This window comes from Danio rerio, chromosome 16 (assembly GCF_049306965.1).
Source record: "Danio rerio strain Tuebingen ecotype United States chromosome 16, GRCz12tu, whole genome shotgun sequence".
In the NCBI taxonomy this organism is placed as follows: domain Eukaryota; kingdom Metazoa; phylum Chordata; class Actinopteri; order Cypriniformes; family Danionidae; genus Danio; species Danio rerio.
In genome coordinates, this window is record NC_133191.1 from 52,160,981 (window position 1) to 52,177,836 (window position 16,856).

At 33.2% G+C, this 16,856-nt stretch overlaps 1 protein-coding gene across 5 annotated transcripts in view; it reads right to left on the reverse strand.

Moving 5' to 3' along the window:
* csmd3a (CUB and Sushi multiple domains 3a) overlaps positions 1-16,856 on the reverse strand; it is a 598,216-nt gene that overhangs the window by 145,013 nt on the left and 436,347 nt on the right. For all 5 annotated transcript variants that reach the window (XM_068214255.2, XM_068214256.2, XM_021467030.3 and 2 more), the window contains 3 exons: positions 15,596-15,784; positions 6,931-7,116; positions 5,051-5,245 (listed from right to left, as the gene is read on the reverse strand). In XM_068214255.2, the coding sequence (XP_068070356.1) occupies positions 5,051-5,245; positions 6,931-7,116; positions 15,596-15,784 (570 nt within the window). The remainder of the gene's footprint in view (positions 1-5,050; positions 5,246-6,930; positions 7,117-15,595; positions 15,785-16,856) is intronic.

Sequence of the window (16,856 nt, forward strand, 5' to 3'; positions counted from 1 at the left end):
TGGTACGAAACGGTTCGCTTTTAGTTAACTTTTGACACTGGAAAGGACCATAAAAGCGTACCGAACAGCACCGTAACACTCAGTGGAAACGGGTCATTATAGATCAGTGCTTGTACTGTATCTCTCAGGTTAAATCTTCAAGGGCTATTCACATATTGTGTCCAAAACAACGTTGAAAATGCGACACGTGCTTCTTTCTATACCGGCTTAAATGCGATTCTGAACTCGTGATCCTCTGCCGTTGTTCTTTGCTAAGGCCATCATCAGGTGTTCCTCACACTTGCGGGGCAGTCAGTTTTCAAAATAGTTCCACTTTTGCCACTGTGTGGATTAATACTGACTGTGAGTCGCTGTTATAACTTGGGATTACCGTTAAGAATAGAGTAATATGCTGGTGTTTAACTGCATTGCTTTGTTGTGTTCATGCATTGGGCTCTCACTAATTCTGTGCTGCTTCTATGGTGGGCATTTCTCTCCGTCTCTTGCTGAATGCAGTCAACCAATTACAACAGACTGGGTCAATCCGCAAACATTAGCATCGCGCTAAGGAGGGGTTTGGGAACAAATGAATCGCTGCACAAATCATATAGGAGTCATTGGAATAATTACATAAAATAAACGCATATTATAAGACAATGGAAGTGTTTTTTGACCTTGCAGACCCCCCAAAACCAACGTATGATCTTTTATAATACACAATAGGGGCTCTTTAACACTTTCAATGTAACAAGCAAATGCCATCTTTATCAAACTCCTTTAAAAGTGTAACATCACTCTGTATTTTGATACGATAGGAAGCTACAGTTTCCGACTTATCATCTTAAAAAGCGTCTGTAAATATAGTGAGCAGGCGGATGTTTCAGCGGGGAGGAGATGAGAGATTTATTATATATACGTGACACATTGTTGCGGTGCGTTTTACTGGAGCAGGAAAACCACAGCGGCATCATCTTTTCATCTGTTTTGGACTTCTCATCATCTCGCCTCTGATTGTTGTTGTTTTTGGAAAATTGACGCGGCGGTGAATCTCGCCGGGGTGCAGATCCTGTCAGACGCCATCAGTCATAAAGCGCCTCTAATGTTGAGATTGTGCCTCTCATATGGGAGCCATAAACACATTCATCACGCCTGTAGTTTACAGCAGACGCACAACACTGATAACCCAACCATCTGAACACTGCACCTGCTGATGATGATGAAAAACACACAACAGCATGTATTCAGTGCTATTTGCAAATCGCTTTTGGATTGCGTGTTAAAGAGGATATGTGGAAGAGAATTTACCTGGTCGGATTTGTTATTTTTGTTTTTGCAATATCCTATTTAGTCTTCAGTGCAAGTAAGATGCTTTCGGTGAACACAACCGATGCATTAGAGAAATAGGAGTCTATCATGGTTAGAAAAATACCAGCTCTCATATACATTTTCCCCGGTTTCTGTTTAATGAAAGAGCTTTTTTTTTTTAAACACATAGGAGAGAGCAGGGCACAAAGTAACACTTTTTGGTTTTGGCCAAATAATGAACAAAGTATTGGGGTTAGACAAACAAGTGAGCACTGGAAGTATGATTGCCGGGCATATGGTTTCTGTGCAGTATTGCCAAAAGTGGCAGGAGTCAAAATGTTATCATGAGACCCCTAAACTCATGAGATCCTTGAGCCTGGGACTCCCTTCCGTTTGCAGGGCGACAGGGAAGTTTGAGCTCAGGTAGGTCCCCTGCTTATTAATAGTAAATGCATATTATGAATAACTATGAAGCGAAATATTGCTGAATAAATCACTCGTCTATGGTGTTGATTTGGTATAGTCAGTTTACTTGTTATGTTATGTATATGTATATATATATATATATATATATATATATATATATATATATATATATATATATATATATATATATATATATATATATATATATTAGGGATGTAACGGTATCAGAATTTCACGGTACGATAATACCTCGGTATGAATGGCACGTTAAGGTATTTATTGAAAAATTTACAGGAAAAACAAAACTAATGAAAAGATTAGAAAAAAAGTGCCAAAAGTGTTTATTTACCTTAGCACTGAATATATCATTGACATACAAATTAGCCATCTATCTGTAAGTTTTGAAACAGGAACTTCAATTTTTCAATTTTAATAACAAAAAACTATTAAACCATAAATAAAAAAAAAAAATTAAGTTTCAGTTTAGTATTGTTGAAAACTCATCACATTCAACATTTAATCACTCACTCACTTAGATAGAGATGGGTTTTTTAAGGAAAATTATCATATAAATATAATCTGGTAAAAGCTGGGATCTCTGGGCATTTACAATGTCCCCTGCAGCAGAAAAAAAAAAACAAAAAACAAAAAAACTCTCATTTGGGACTGGGGTTTCTGGGACAGAGAGATATAATTTAGCCAAGTTTGACAGCAGTGGGTAACGTTGTGCATTGTCTTTCCACCACTTGAGAGGACAAGCCATGAGTGAGATAGAGGTCTCTTTACGGTACAAGTCAATGTCTGCATCAATCTAACAAGAGTGCTGTGTTCTGCAGTCCCCATGATTGTTTTTAGTCGAATTCCCCGACTTATATTTCACCACAGTCTGGCAGTGCCTGCATACTGTTTTTTTCTTTGTCTGTCACCTTTTCTCCTTTTTCGTATGTTTTTAGAAAGAAACCGAAATGCTTCCACACATCCGATTTAAAACCCGCTTTAGGTTCGATCATTTCCAGCTCTTTTTCTTCCCCGCTACTAGCAACACACTCCATTTCCGCATTACTGGATCTGTAGTGACAACAGACCGCAAAGGATGATGGCCACGCCTAGGCTGATGGGAATTGTAGTTCCCGCTACCTTCGTTCGATTCATTCGCCTAAGCAAACTTTTCTCAGAAATATAGTTTTATTGAGTCACGCGCTTACGGTAATATTGAAAAAAATTACTATTGCGGTATGACGGTATTTACAATATTTTTATATCCCTAATATATATATATATATATATATATATATATATATATATATATATATATATATATATATATATATATATATATATATATATGTATGTATGTATGTATGTATGTATGTATGTATGTATATATATATATATATATATATATATATATATATATATATATATATATATATATATATATATATATATATATATATATATATATATTTATGTATATATATATATATATATATAACTATCAAGTTATGGAAGTCAGCTTAACATAAGTTCAATGGACTGATACAGTTATTTTGATTCAGCTTAAAAATTTAAGGCAACCAGGATTTTTTCACAGTGTACTAATATCAGTTTGCCTCCATCACATGTCAACATTAAAAGCCTTTCTTCAGAATCTGCAGACTTTCTCCTGAAAACTAGTAAAGCTCTCCACAGACGGCATGTGTCTAGTGAGACACCGCACAAGCTGCTAATCCTTCACACTTCAGGACACAATTGACAAAATCATTAGTCTCACAGTCTGCTTCGCTCTGACCTTAAAAAGTGGCCAGCCTAACAAGACCTGGGAATTGTGCGTGTCACGGTTTGCACAGCATTAATGTTCAGGTTGAGCCGCATGATTAATTATATAAGTGATTAATCGCTGATTCTAACAGCCGCACAATCTTAATTAATAAATGAGTGCAATTTGCATGTTTATTAGACTTTTGATGACTATAAAAGTGCATTTAAATCTTTGTTTGAACCAAAGAGTTCATCGTCATGATTTTATTTATTGATTTGTTTTTTTTATTATACAACTTCAGTCTTACTTTTTTATTAGTACTATTACCAATGACTTTCAAACTATTAGATAAACTGTACAAAATAAATAAATAAATAAATAAATAAATAAATAAATAAATAAATAAATAAATAAATAAATAAAAAAAATAAAATATCTGTAAAATTTATGGTAAAAAAATGGCAGGTGAGGGAATTTAACCATCCCAACACATCTAGATTAATGTAACTCTCTATTTTGGTATTTCTCAGTCTTCTCTCTCTCGTCTGCAGCTGGTACAAAATGCGGCTGCTAGACTACGCTATGTGGCACCCGCAAGTATTAGTCGGTAACTCCAATTTTAGCTGCACTTTACTGGTTATCCATTTAATACATAACTGATTTGAAAATTGTATTATTCTTTTACAAATCTGTCAATAATCTTGCGCCTCAGTACCTTACAGACTTGCTTTGTCTGTATACCTCCTCACGATCATTGAGATCTTATAATCTCAATTTACCCACCAAGCCCAAAACAAGCCCTAAAAATCAAGGTGATCCGAGCGTTTACTGTTCCTAAACTCTGGAACAGTCTACAAATTTACATTAGACTTTCCCCCTCCATTTCTGTGTCTAAATCGGTTTTAAAGAACTATCTATTTTCTCTCGCTTTTAATACTCACTGTTTTATTGCTTTTATTTGTTAAAAGTTTCTTTTATATTCTGCTACTATGTATTTAGCACAATGTACAAAACATCTTCTATTGTGTTCAACAGAGGAAAGAAACTCAAACAAGTAAATAAAGTAAAGAGTAAGAAAATGATAACAGAATTTTTTTTTTTTATTTGGGGTGAATTATCCCTTTAAAATTCCTTGTATAATTCATTAGCTGCATTGTAAAAAGACATACTTCAAAATTTAAAGTAACTTACTGACAACTTTGGTAAAATTTAAAACTACACTGTGAATAAATAAATTACAAGTGTGCTGTATTTTTATATTATAATTACAAATATTAACTTATACTGTACTTGCTGGTAAACAAAATTGCCAGTAAATTACTGTAAATTTTACACTAACTGCTAATTTATAATTTACAGTGTGCTTGTAAATTTACAATCTTACTGGTAACCAAAATTGCAGTAATTTACAGTAAATAGTACTGTGTGACTGAAATCAACTTACTTTAAGTTAAATTAAAATAAAAATCAAAGTGAGAGAGAATCGTGATCTCTATTTTAAACAAGTTAATAGTGACTAAGTTTTTCCAGAACTGCACAGAAATAATGATCAGGTTATAAATAAAGCTAATAACTCACCCTTGCACCGAGGTCGCTCATTCCTCCAGCTCCACGTCCCATTGGATGTACAGTGAATGTGGGCGGGGCCAAGCCGGTAGTATCCAGCATTGCAGGTAAAAGCGACTTTAGTGCCGTATTCATAGCGTGAACCATTGACGATCCTCCATTTACCGTGATCCAGAGTGAAGGAGCCAATACTGGGACAAACCACCACTGAGAAAAAAAAAAACAGTAGTGTCAAAAGTGTTTGTACATTTACAGCTTTACATGATCATTGAAAAGGCTGAAGTGGGTATGAGTTGTTGATTAAATCGGAATAAAAAATTACCAAAAAATTAAACAAACTAAAAAAATATTACAGACATACGGATTAAATAACAATATAATAATGTCACGCCTGGGCTCAATCAAGAAGGCAAGGATCGCAGGAGTTCATGTAGACTTATTAACACTCACTAGGAAGGGCAAAGGAAACACAGGAGACTCAGGAACTACATAGTTGCCGACAAACATCTACTATGAATACTGAACAATGACAAACCAAACTAAGGGGTATAAATACACAGGACATGATGACTATAATGATACACAGGTGGAGGACAAAGGAGCACATGGGGAAGGTAACATGATGAAAACAAACACAGGGAAGACAGGACCTGACAAATAATAATAATAAACAGAGATACATGCAAGAGCATTACTAAATAAATTAAATAAAAAAATATTAAATTAAAAGTAAAAGTATTATATTTAATAATATAATTTTTTTTAAAAAGTAACAAAAATTAAACAAACTAAAACAAGTTTAAATACTACAGATATAATTCTATAATAATGCTAATAATAATAATAATAATAATAATAATAAACAAAAATACATACAAGATAATTACTAAATAAAAATAAAATAAAATGAAGATTTAATTAAAAATAAAACTATTATATTCAATATAAAAAATTCAAAAATAGCAAAAATTAAACAAACTAAAAATAAGGTTAAATACTACAGATATAATTATATAAATAATAATGCAAATTCTAATGCTAATAATAATAATAATAATAATAATAATAATAATAATAATAATAATAATAATAATAATACCAATAAACCAAAATACATACGATAGAATAATTGAATTAATTAAATAAAATAAAGATTAAATTCAAAATAAAGCTGATTCATTTATAAATATAAGCTTAAAAAGTACCAAAAATTAAATAAACTTACAAATTCAAATGCTGCAGACATATTTAAATAATAATAATAATAATAACAATAATAATAATAATATTAGTAAAAACCAGCAACACCCCCTCCCCCACTCCCACCCTCAGTTTGCGACAAACCCATCCAAACCCAGTTTGCGACCTCTTCTATCCAGAGAGGTCATGTTTTGATCCTCGATTGGTCTTACAGTCAAGTGATGCGTTTTTGCATGTCAGAGTTCACCAAGCTCAAACTTTCCAACGCATCGATCTGCGAAACTTGCCGCACAACCTTGCATTTCCGGTCTGACGCATTCATGTGCGTATGAATGAAAGTCTATGGGGAGAAAAAGTCCAGTGTGACCGCAGCTTAAGTGTGTTGGAGTTGGGTTGGAACTAAACTATGCAGGGCTGCGGCCCTTCAGGAACTGAGTTCGACACCCCTGAATTAAACCAATCAAAACTAAAAAAACTGTCCGAATATTTAAATACCGGTATGATCAGCTAAGCTTTCTCATGGCAACACTGAATACAATACAGATCTGCCTTGAAGCTAGCGAACACAAGCTAAACTATCCCCCATTATTGATTCTATGGAGGTGTTTAACATTAACCCAAGTGAGCAGATCGATATAATCACTTAAACCCTAATTTATAATGATAATAGCGAGCCGTGTGTGATCTCTCACCTGTGCAGCGGGGGATTTTATTATGGCTGCTCCAGGTGCCGTCGGCCTGGCACACGGTGCTGGTCACTTCTTTGGAGGACAAGCGGAAACCGTCATTGCAGAAATAAGTGGCTCGAGTCCCTGCAGAATAATCCGCAGCCAGAACACCTCCGTTCACTGGAGCCACTGGCATCCCGCAGGACACAGCTAAAACACACACAAACACAAACAGTCAATCATCAAAACCTAAACTTAAAGAAGGTGAAGTACATCTTCAACATCAAAGTCAAAATTAATCGCTCTCCTGTGAGTTATTTTTTATCTTTTACAAATATTTCCCAAATGATGTTTAACAGAGTAAGAAATTTTCACAGTATTGCTTATAATATTTTTTTTCCTATAGAAATTCTTAATTGTTTTATTTCGACTAAAATGAAAGCAGTTTTTTCGTTTTTTTAAACCATTTTAAGGTCCATATTATTAGCCACCTTAAGCAATATTTGTCTACAGAACAAAGCACCGTTATACAATGACTGTATAACTGTATGACAAAAAAAAAAAAAAAAAAAAAAAAAAAAAAATATATATATATATATATATATATATATATATATATATATATATATATATATATATATATATATATATATACACACACACACAGGAAGACTAATAATTCAGACTTCAACTGTATAATTCAGACTTCAAATGCTGATTCATCTAGTAATTAAACAGTATATAATAATAATAATAATAATAATAATATTGATAATAATAATAATAAAATAATAATAATAATAATGATGATGATGATGATAATAATAATAATAATAATAATATTATTAATAATAATAATAATAATAATAAACAATACATAAAAGATTATAACTAAATAGATAAAATAAAATTAAGATTAAATGAAAAATCAGAAAATAAAAATAAGCAAATAAGCCTAAAAAAGATTACTTAAAAAGTACAAAAAATAATAATTTGATTAATGTAAATTAAAACTATACAGACATGTACAGACACAAATAACAAAAACGCACAGCAAAATAACCCAAAAGATAACTAACTACATTCATTAGTCTTCATTTTCATGATTCTGCTACTTATAAAACATTTAATACAACCAAATTTTTTTGTATAAACTGTCATACATTTTTTTTCACAAATGCTGATTCATCTAGTAATTACATTTTTTCACAAATGCTGATTCATCTAGTAATTAAACATTATATTTATATATAAATATATAAAAATATATAAATAATAATACATTAAAAGTAATTTTAGTACCCTTTCATACACCAGGCGCAATAAGGCACAAGACGATTTTCAGACCAGTGCAAGCCTAATTTTCACGTTTTGCAGAACGTTGTTTAAATAGCAAATCTATTCGTGCCATGGGTGTGCTTGTCTATAAAGGAGGTGTGTTAAGGTGCATTGTTGGTACATTCTATTTTAAAGAACTGAAGTAGACTGCGCCATTAACCAACTGAAAGCTGCTCTAAAGCAGGGATCACCAATCTCAGTCCTGGAGGGCCGGTGTCCCTGCAGGGTTTAACTGCAACTCGCCTCAACACACCTGCCTGAATCTTTCAAGTATACAAAGTAAGACCTTGATTAACTTGTTCTGGTGTGTTTGATTAGGGCTGGAGCTAAAGTCTGCAGGACATCAGCCCTCCAGGGACAAGTTTGGTGAACACTGCTCTAAAGTCTAGTGCAAATCACGTTAGCTATGCCCCTCTAACACATTACTTAATACACACAGGATGTACAGCAATACACAAATATCTTTACATATGAAAAAAATAAAAATATTAAAATGTTGCAAAAATTTTCTGCATAAATATAAAAACCACTGCCTCCATGTCTCATCATGGGGAGTTTTTTTTAAGTTTTTGTATTTGCATTTGTATAATGTTATTATTATTACAGTTACATTATAGTGGTATTTTTATATTTGTTTTAATAAAAAAAAACAAGTTTAGATTTGTCCATTGGTCAGGTTTTGAAGACGTCTGCATGACCACATGGGGCATAAGAAAAGGACGTGTGTTTGCATATAACTCAGTTTTTGACCACACTTCATTATTATTGTTTATTTATTCGTTTGAAATTAGAACTGAATTTAGAAATACTTTAGAAACAAATCTTTGTGCTTAACAAACTAAATTAAATATGTCAGCTAATGGATGTCTTCAGTCAAGTGTGCACAACGTTGTTTCCTTATCCACGAAAGCAAAGAAGTAAAGAGTAAAGGTAAAGAGAAAGAAAAAGTAAAGAGGCCAATTGGAGGATGCTTGTTCTTTTTTCTCGCTGCATATGGTCTGTTTAACTGTTTTCTTGCTAGTGAAGCACTTCGTTTTTTCACTTACAAAGTTTGCTATGTATATAGCAAACGCGCTGTGGTGTAACACAACTGACTTTTAAAGGGAATGGGAGATGAGACTCTGATTGGTTTAATGCACGTTGTGCTGAAAACTCACAAGAACTCATAAAGAGAATAAGCACAACCCTTTTAGACCATGTGCCATGGTGCAGAGTGTTTCTTTCCATTTTTAAAATAGCAAAAGTGGATTCAATCATGTCCTTAATGCTTTTGCACCATGTGGTTTAGACTTTGCGCCTAGATCGTTAAAATGAAGCCCTAAAATTTAAATTACATTAAAATGACTTAAATGGATTTATCACTGAAAAATCCTAATTTTATCACTATTTATTATTCCTCAAGTGGTTTCAAAGCTTTTTTAGTTTCTTTCTTCAGCTGAAAACAAAAGAAGCTATTTTGATGAAAGCTGGAAACCTGTCACCATTGACTTCCATAGTAAGAAAAACAAAAACACCATAGTGTGGGGGAGGGGGACCTAATTGTTATATTTCAATCAACATAAATGTGTATAAACACTAACATAACTAACATAACTTATTAGATTAAGTTAGAACTTATTAGACAACATGAAGGAATTGTGTGAAACCCTGCATTTTTACAATGTAAAAGTTCATTTTTAGATGCTAGAGACTTTTCCTGAAAGTTATTCTTATTTTTTGATGTTAGTATAAGTGTGTTACTCTTAAAGGCATAGTTCACACAGAAATTTTATTTAATCATTGTTTATTATCCATTGACTTTTTTTTTAATTCTGTTTAACACAAAAAGAAGATATTTTGAAGAATGTTCTAAACCTGTAACCATTGACTTCCACAGTAGGAAAAACAAATTCTATGGAAATCAATGGAGACAGGTTTCCAACATTATTCAGAATATCTTCTTTTGTGCTCAACAGAATAAAGAAACTCAAACTAGTTTGGAACAAGTCAATGGTAAATAAACAATGACAGAATTTAAATTTTTGTGTGAACTATCCCTTTAAGATTTTTTTTTAAAGGTGGAAGAGCTTATGTCCTGCACTGTGCTCATGTTTCATAACTTTAATTATACACTTTACCTGCATTTACCATGCTTTATATAGATGCCAAAAAAGTTTTTTACATTTAACTTTGATACAAACTCCAATATATAGGTCCAATTTATAACAGATTTGCTGTTCCATCTGCAAAAGAAATTCCGATACAGATGCTTGCATTTACAATGGCAGTTTGTTCATATCCGTTTCCTTGTTAACCTATCCAGAAAAGCCAATTACAGCAGTAATTGGACTAAAGCATTGATACACACACACCTTCTGTGGCTGGTTTCGCAGCAGATGAGGGCAGGTGAGGTCAATGGCATCGATTCAATTCCCACTGAGTGAACACTTTCTCTACAGAGAGCATGTGCAAAAAAATACTTATTTTTTTAATTAATTATTTTTTTTAAAAACCTCTATTAAGAGTGCCAGTTTAATCCCTTTAATTAGTTAGATCCTCCTCATGTACAAAAAGGGGCATCATTTAGGAGGAAAAACAACTGCACAAACATCAGTAAGTTCAAGAAAGCCTGAGTTGCTGTTGTGCTTTTTTTTTTGCATACTTCCTTTGTGAAGTCTGTAATAAAGGTGGTTCAGAGTGGAAAAGGTTTGCAAAGTTTCATAGTCCAGATAAATTGAGTTTTTTTTGTCTCTGAATAGAAAGATACTTATTTTCAGACTTATTTCCCAGCACAAACTAGTAGGATGAATATAGGTTTGCAACAAATTTGTATGATGCCAGTCTAAGCTCATGCATCATCTGCTATGACCCTCAAACACTGGAAGAGTTGCTTAAAGTAATAGTACACCAAAAAATGAAAATATCCTGTTAGTTTACCCAGCTTCAGGTCATCCAAGTTGTCGGGAGACTTAAAGATTAAAGAAGATTTTTAGCTAAATCCGTGGTCCTTGGGGATTCATATAATGGCAGTGAATGGTGACAGGTTTTTTATATTAACAATAAACACATACAACTATTGCAAATAATGTTCAATTTCTTTCACAAAGCGATCGACTTCCCAAGACTTCAGTGTGTCATCAGGAACCATTGCTATTGATTAGGACTCATTTGTATGTGTTTATTTTTAATCTAAAAAAACCTGCCATCACTCACTGCCATTATATGAATCACCAAGAACCAAAGATTTACATATATATATAAAAAAAAAACATCTTAAACCTTCTACTGAAAAGAAAAAAACATCACCTACATCTTGGATAACCTGCAAGAGAGTGAACTAACAGGACATTTTGCTTTTTGGGGTGAACTATCACTTAAAATTTCTATGGTAAAATTGATGCCAATGAAGGGTGAGTTGATTTATTATAATAGTATTTAAATTACTTTTCTAGTTTTTCTGAAATATCATTTAATTAAGCAAGTCATTTAATAACTACACTAAATATTACTTAAAATCCACACACATATACATATTGTAGCGAGTATACCGATGCCACGTGTGTGTGTTTTTCCTCTGCCTCTCTACAACACATATATATATATATATATATATATATATATATATACACACACACATACAATAAAAATTATTTATTAATTAGTCAAACAGAAACTTTTTTATTTTAAAATTAGAAAGGACACCACATTTCATTTATATTGCATATTGAAATTGTTTTTTATTTTTTTAATTCTTTTTTAGGCATGTGCATGTGAATAAACCCTGCATTCTTTAGTTCTGTCAGATTCTAAAATTGGTTAAGCAAAATATATGAATAGCAGTTCATTTCATTTCTCACTCAAATGATTTGTTCATATCATTGGTACTTTAAAAATAAAAATATTCTGAATAATACACTCACTGGCCACTTTATTAGGTACACCTGTCCAAGTGCTTGTTAACACAAAATTTCGAATCGGCCAATCACGTGGCAGCAACTCAATGCATTTAGGCATGTAGATCTGCTGGATGGACATCCTTTTAAAGGCAAAAGGAGCTCCAACCCAGTACTAGTAAGGTGTACCTAATAAAGTGGCCGGTGAGTGTATATTTGTTTAATAACACACAATTACTCTGCTACTCTAAATTTATTTATACAGAGCTGTTAAATGTATGTACATTATGCCAAGAACATTATAAGTAACTGTATCTAAATGATGATAATGATAATGATGATGAACTACAAATTAATTACTCTTCTTTCTTTCTTTTGCAGAAAACAAACTTAATTGCAAGTAAAATAATGAAGTACTTTGTCACTTATTACACCCAACACTGACTGATGCCACTGTTAATTTCATGATCATGTGCTACAGAAGCCTAGATTATGGAGCTAAATATAGAAACTAACATACACTGAAGGATGAAAAATAAAAATTCATGTTTTGCATTGATTTGAACTCATTTCATATATCAATGACAAACACTAAAATATCTACTCATTTGCCCTTTTAAATAATTATTTTAGCTCTTAAATTGCATTGTTTTAATTATGTAGAAAATCAAATTATAATTAGTGAAGCTAATTAACAAAATGGCTGAGCTAGTTCACACATTTACACAAGGGTTATTATTTTTAATGCCGTAAACACATGTACATTAGTTTATAAAATTAAAAGGCATTGCAGTATTTGTGACCTCATCAAGTCAAGCATTGAACAAAACGTCTAAAAATGCTCATGTGTGAGCAAACAAGACTGTAATTAGCTAAAAAAAGTAATTAAACAGATGGTAAAGGTGCTGGAGTTTGCTCAAAGCCACATCAATACAGCAACGGAACATAATAGGGTCTCCAATTACTGAGTGCTGCAATCCTGATCGAATAAATCAACAATCCAAGACAAAGGGGCTCGTATTAATGTTAATAAAAGCTATGCAGAAAGCATTCATGAGGATTAATTAGCAGAAAATAAAGAGAGGATTGATCAAGGATGTCGGAGTCTGACAGAGCATGTGCCTGTAGGATCAGTTCAATATCAGGAACAATCCTAATCAACACAAACACATCACATCTGAAGAAGCATACCTGAATTAAATGTTTTAATTATGCAAGTCTTTGATACGGTACTTGCTAATGAATTTCAACCAAAATCAAGAATGCTGGGGATATAAGTGTGTTGAGGAAAATTAATCATCAAAACTTGAACAGAAATGTCTAATCTGGGTGAACTATTCCTTTATTACTCACTTTCATGTTGTGAACACCTTTTTAATTTGATAGATATTTTATTATGATCTAGCAATTACCACTCCACAGTTTCAGAATCTTAATATTTAAGAAATATGATTGAAATATATTTTATTTTTTGTCTTTGTTTGTTTTTAGAAGTATTTAGATTTTTGATATACAGACAGATTTTTGCCCAGACAGCACTTCTGTTGTTGATATTTTCTCTGATTTGTTCTGGTATATTATATAAAGAAAAAAAAAACAAAACATATACGGTATGTATGCATTTGTTTATTTTCTCATAATATACCTGCAAAAAGCACAGACACATAAGACTAATAATAACAGAAGTGCTGCCAATAGAATTATAGACAGAGAGACAGACAGACAGACAGACAGACAGACAGACAGACAGACAGACAGACAGAAAGAAGGATAGACAGAACAATGACAGAACAATAGAACAAAAGATGGATGGATGAATGGAATGATAGCACAATGGATGGATGGATGGATGGATGGATGGATGGACGGATGGACGGATAGACGGATGGATGGATGGATGGATGGAATGATAGCACAATAGATGGATGGATATATGGATGGATTGAATGATAGCACAATAGATGAATGGATTGAACAACAGATGGATGGATGCATGAATTGATAGCACAATGGATGGATGAATAGATGGATGGATGGATGGATGGATGGATGGATGGAATGATAGCGTAATAGATGGATGGATATAAGGATGCATTGAATGATAGCACAATAGATGGATGGATTGAACAACAGATGGCTGGATGCATGAATTGATAGCACAATGGATGGATGGATAGATGGATGGATGGATGGATGGATGGATGGATGGAGGGATGGATGGAATGATAGCACACTAGATGGACGAATGGACAGATGAATGAATGGATGGATGGCTGGATGGATGGATGGATAACAACCGATGGATGATTGGAATGATACCACAATAGATGGAAGGATGGATGGATGAATGGATGGATGAATGTATTGATGGATGGATGGTTGGATGGATGGAATGATAGCACAATGAATGGATGGATGGATAGAACAACAAATGGATGGATGGGCAGATGGATGGATGGAATGAGAGCACAATAGATGGATGGAAGGGTGGATGGAATGATGGCACAATGGATGGATGGGCGGACAGATGAATGGATGGATGCATAGGATGATAGCGCAATGGATTGATGGATGGATGGATGGATGGAATGATAGCATAATAGATGGATGGATTAATAGAGGGATAAATGGATGGAATGATAGCACAATAGATGAATGGATGGATGGATGGTTGGATGGATAGATTGATAGCACAATAGATGGATCGATGGATGGATGGATGAATGGATGAATGTATTGATGGATGGATGGAGGCTGGAATGATAGCACATTGGATGGATGGATAGAACAATAAATGGATGGATGGGCAGACGGATGGATGGATGGATGGATGGAATGAGAGCACAATAGATGGATAGAAGGATGGATGGAATGATGGCACAATGGATGGATGGACGGACAGATGGATGGATGAATGCATAGAATGATAGCGCATTGGATTGATGGATGGATGGAATGATAGCACAATAGATGGATGGATGGATGGATGAATGGATGGATGGAGAGATGGATGGATGGTTGGATGGATAGAATGATAGCACAAAGGATGGATGATAGAGTGACAGATGGATGGATGGGCAGACGGATGGATGGATTAATGGATGGATGGTGGATGAATGGATGGAATAATGGCACAAAAGATTGATGGATAGATGGATGGCACAATGGATGGATGGACAGAACGACAGATAGATGATTGATGGATGGATGGATGAAATGATAGCACAATATAGAGATGGATTGAGGGATGGAAATGTACAGTAGATAGATTGTTTGATAGAACAATATACAGTATAGAACGATAGAACAGACAGACAGACAGACAGACAGACAGACAGACAGACAGACAGACAGACAGACAGACAGACAGACAGATAGATAGATAGATAGATAGATAGATAGATAGATAGATAGATAGATAGATAGATAGATAGATAGATAGATAGATAGATAGATAGATAGATAGATAGATAGATCACCTTGACATGCAGGCACAGAAGAGTCCCAGGCCAGAAAGCCGATCTCTGTCCTCTTGCAGACGGCCATGTTTTTCCCGATAAGTCTGAATCCACGGTCGCAGGCCCAGCGAACCACACTGTTCACATGACCACCCGTCTGGCTGAGCACAAAGCCATGCTGAGGAGAGTCTGGAGTGCTGCAGTACATGGCTGAAGACCAGAGCATGCTTCATTACACACACACACGCTATACTATAACATCCATACTTCAACAATACACTGCACTAGTGTAGCTTAACATAGTTTCACTACACTTTAACGTGTTAGTGCAACTAACCAAACAATAACTAATATGGATTATTATTATGTTGGCTTTCTCACTGTTATACTATTTAGATGTATGGTTATTATTAACCCTGCAACAGTTCTATCTGCTTCTTGAATCTTTAGCTGATAGCCATGTGATATTCTGCAAATAATAGCACTTGTACCGCATCTTCACCCTTGTGTATTACTCCGCCCACATACAATAACAAGCAGAGGACACTCTACACTTTGACAAATATTGCAGCTGTTGGATAACATAATATACTTTTAATTCTGCAGCACAGACGCGTCATTAAATCCTTTCCAGTAAAATAATGAACTTTCTAAACCTAAAAAAATGTTTGTGCTTCATGCGCATCCCACAACAAGCGACAGATACAAAACAACACTTACTCTACCGTTTGGACTGAAACTAGATGATTTCTGTAAATTTTTCACGCTTTAATCAGTGTTATTTAACTATCACTCAGATAATATTTTACTTTATTAGTATATTATTATTATTATTATTATTATTATTATTATTATTATATTATTATTATTTTAAATCTGGTTCATTTTCAATTTAATCAGATTTTTTCATTTTTACTTTTTAATTTCACATTTATTTATTTTTTTATATTAGATTTATTTATTCAGTTACTTGAAATATGATAATAAATTTTTGTATTATTTTCTGCATTATTAAATAATTTTTTGGTTCATTTTAAATTTTATCAGATTTTGTCATTTTCATTTTTTTTAATTTCACATTTATTTTATAATTTTCTGTAATATTAGATTTATTTATTTAGTTAGTTAGTTAGTTAGTTAGATATATTAGATAATTATATCACATTTCATATTATTTTCTTTATTATTATATATTTTTCTGGTTCATTTTAAATTTAATTAGATTTTGTAATTTATTTATTTTTTTATTTCACATTTATTTGATGATTTTTATTTTAATTTT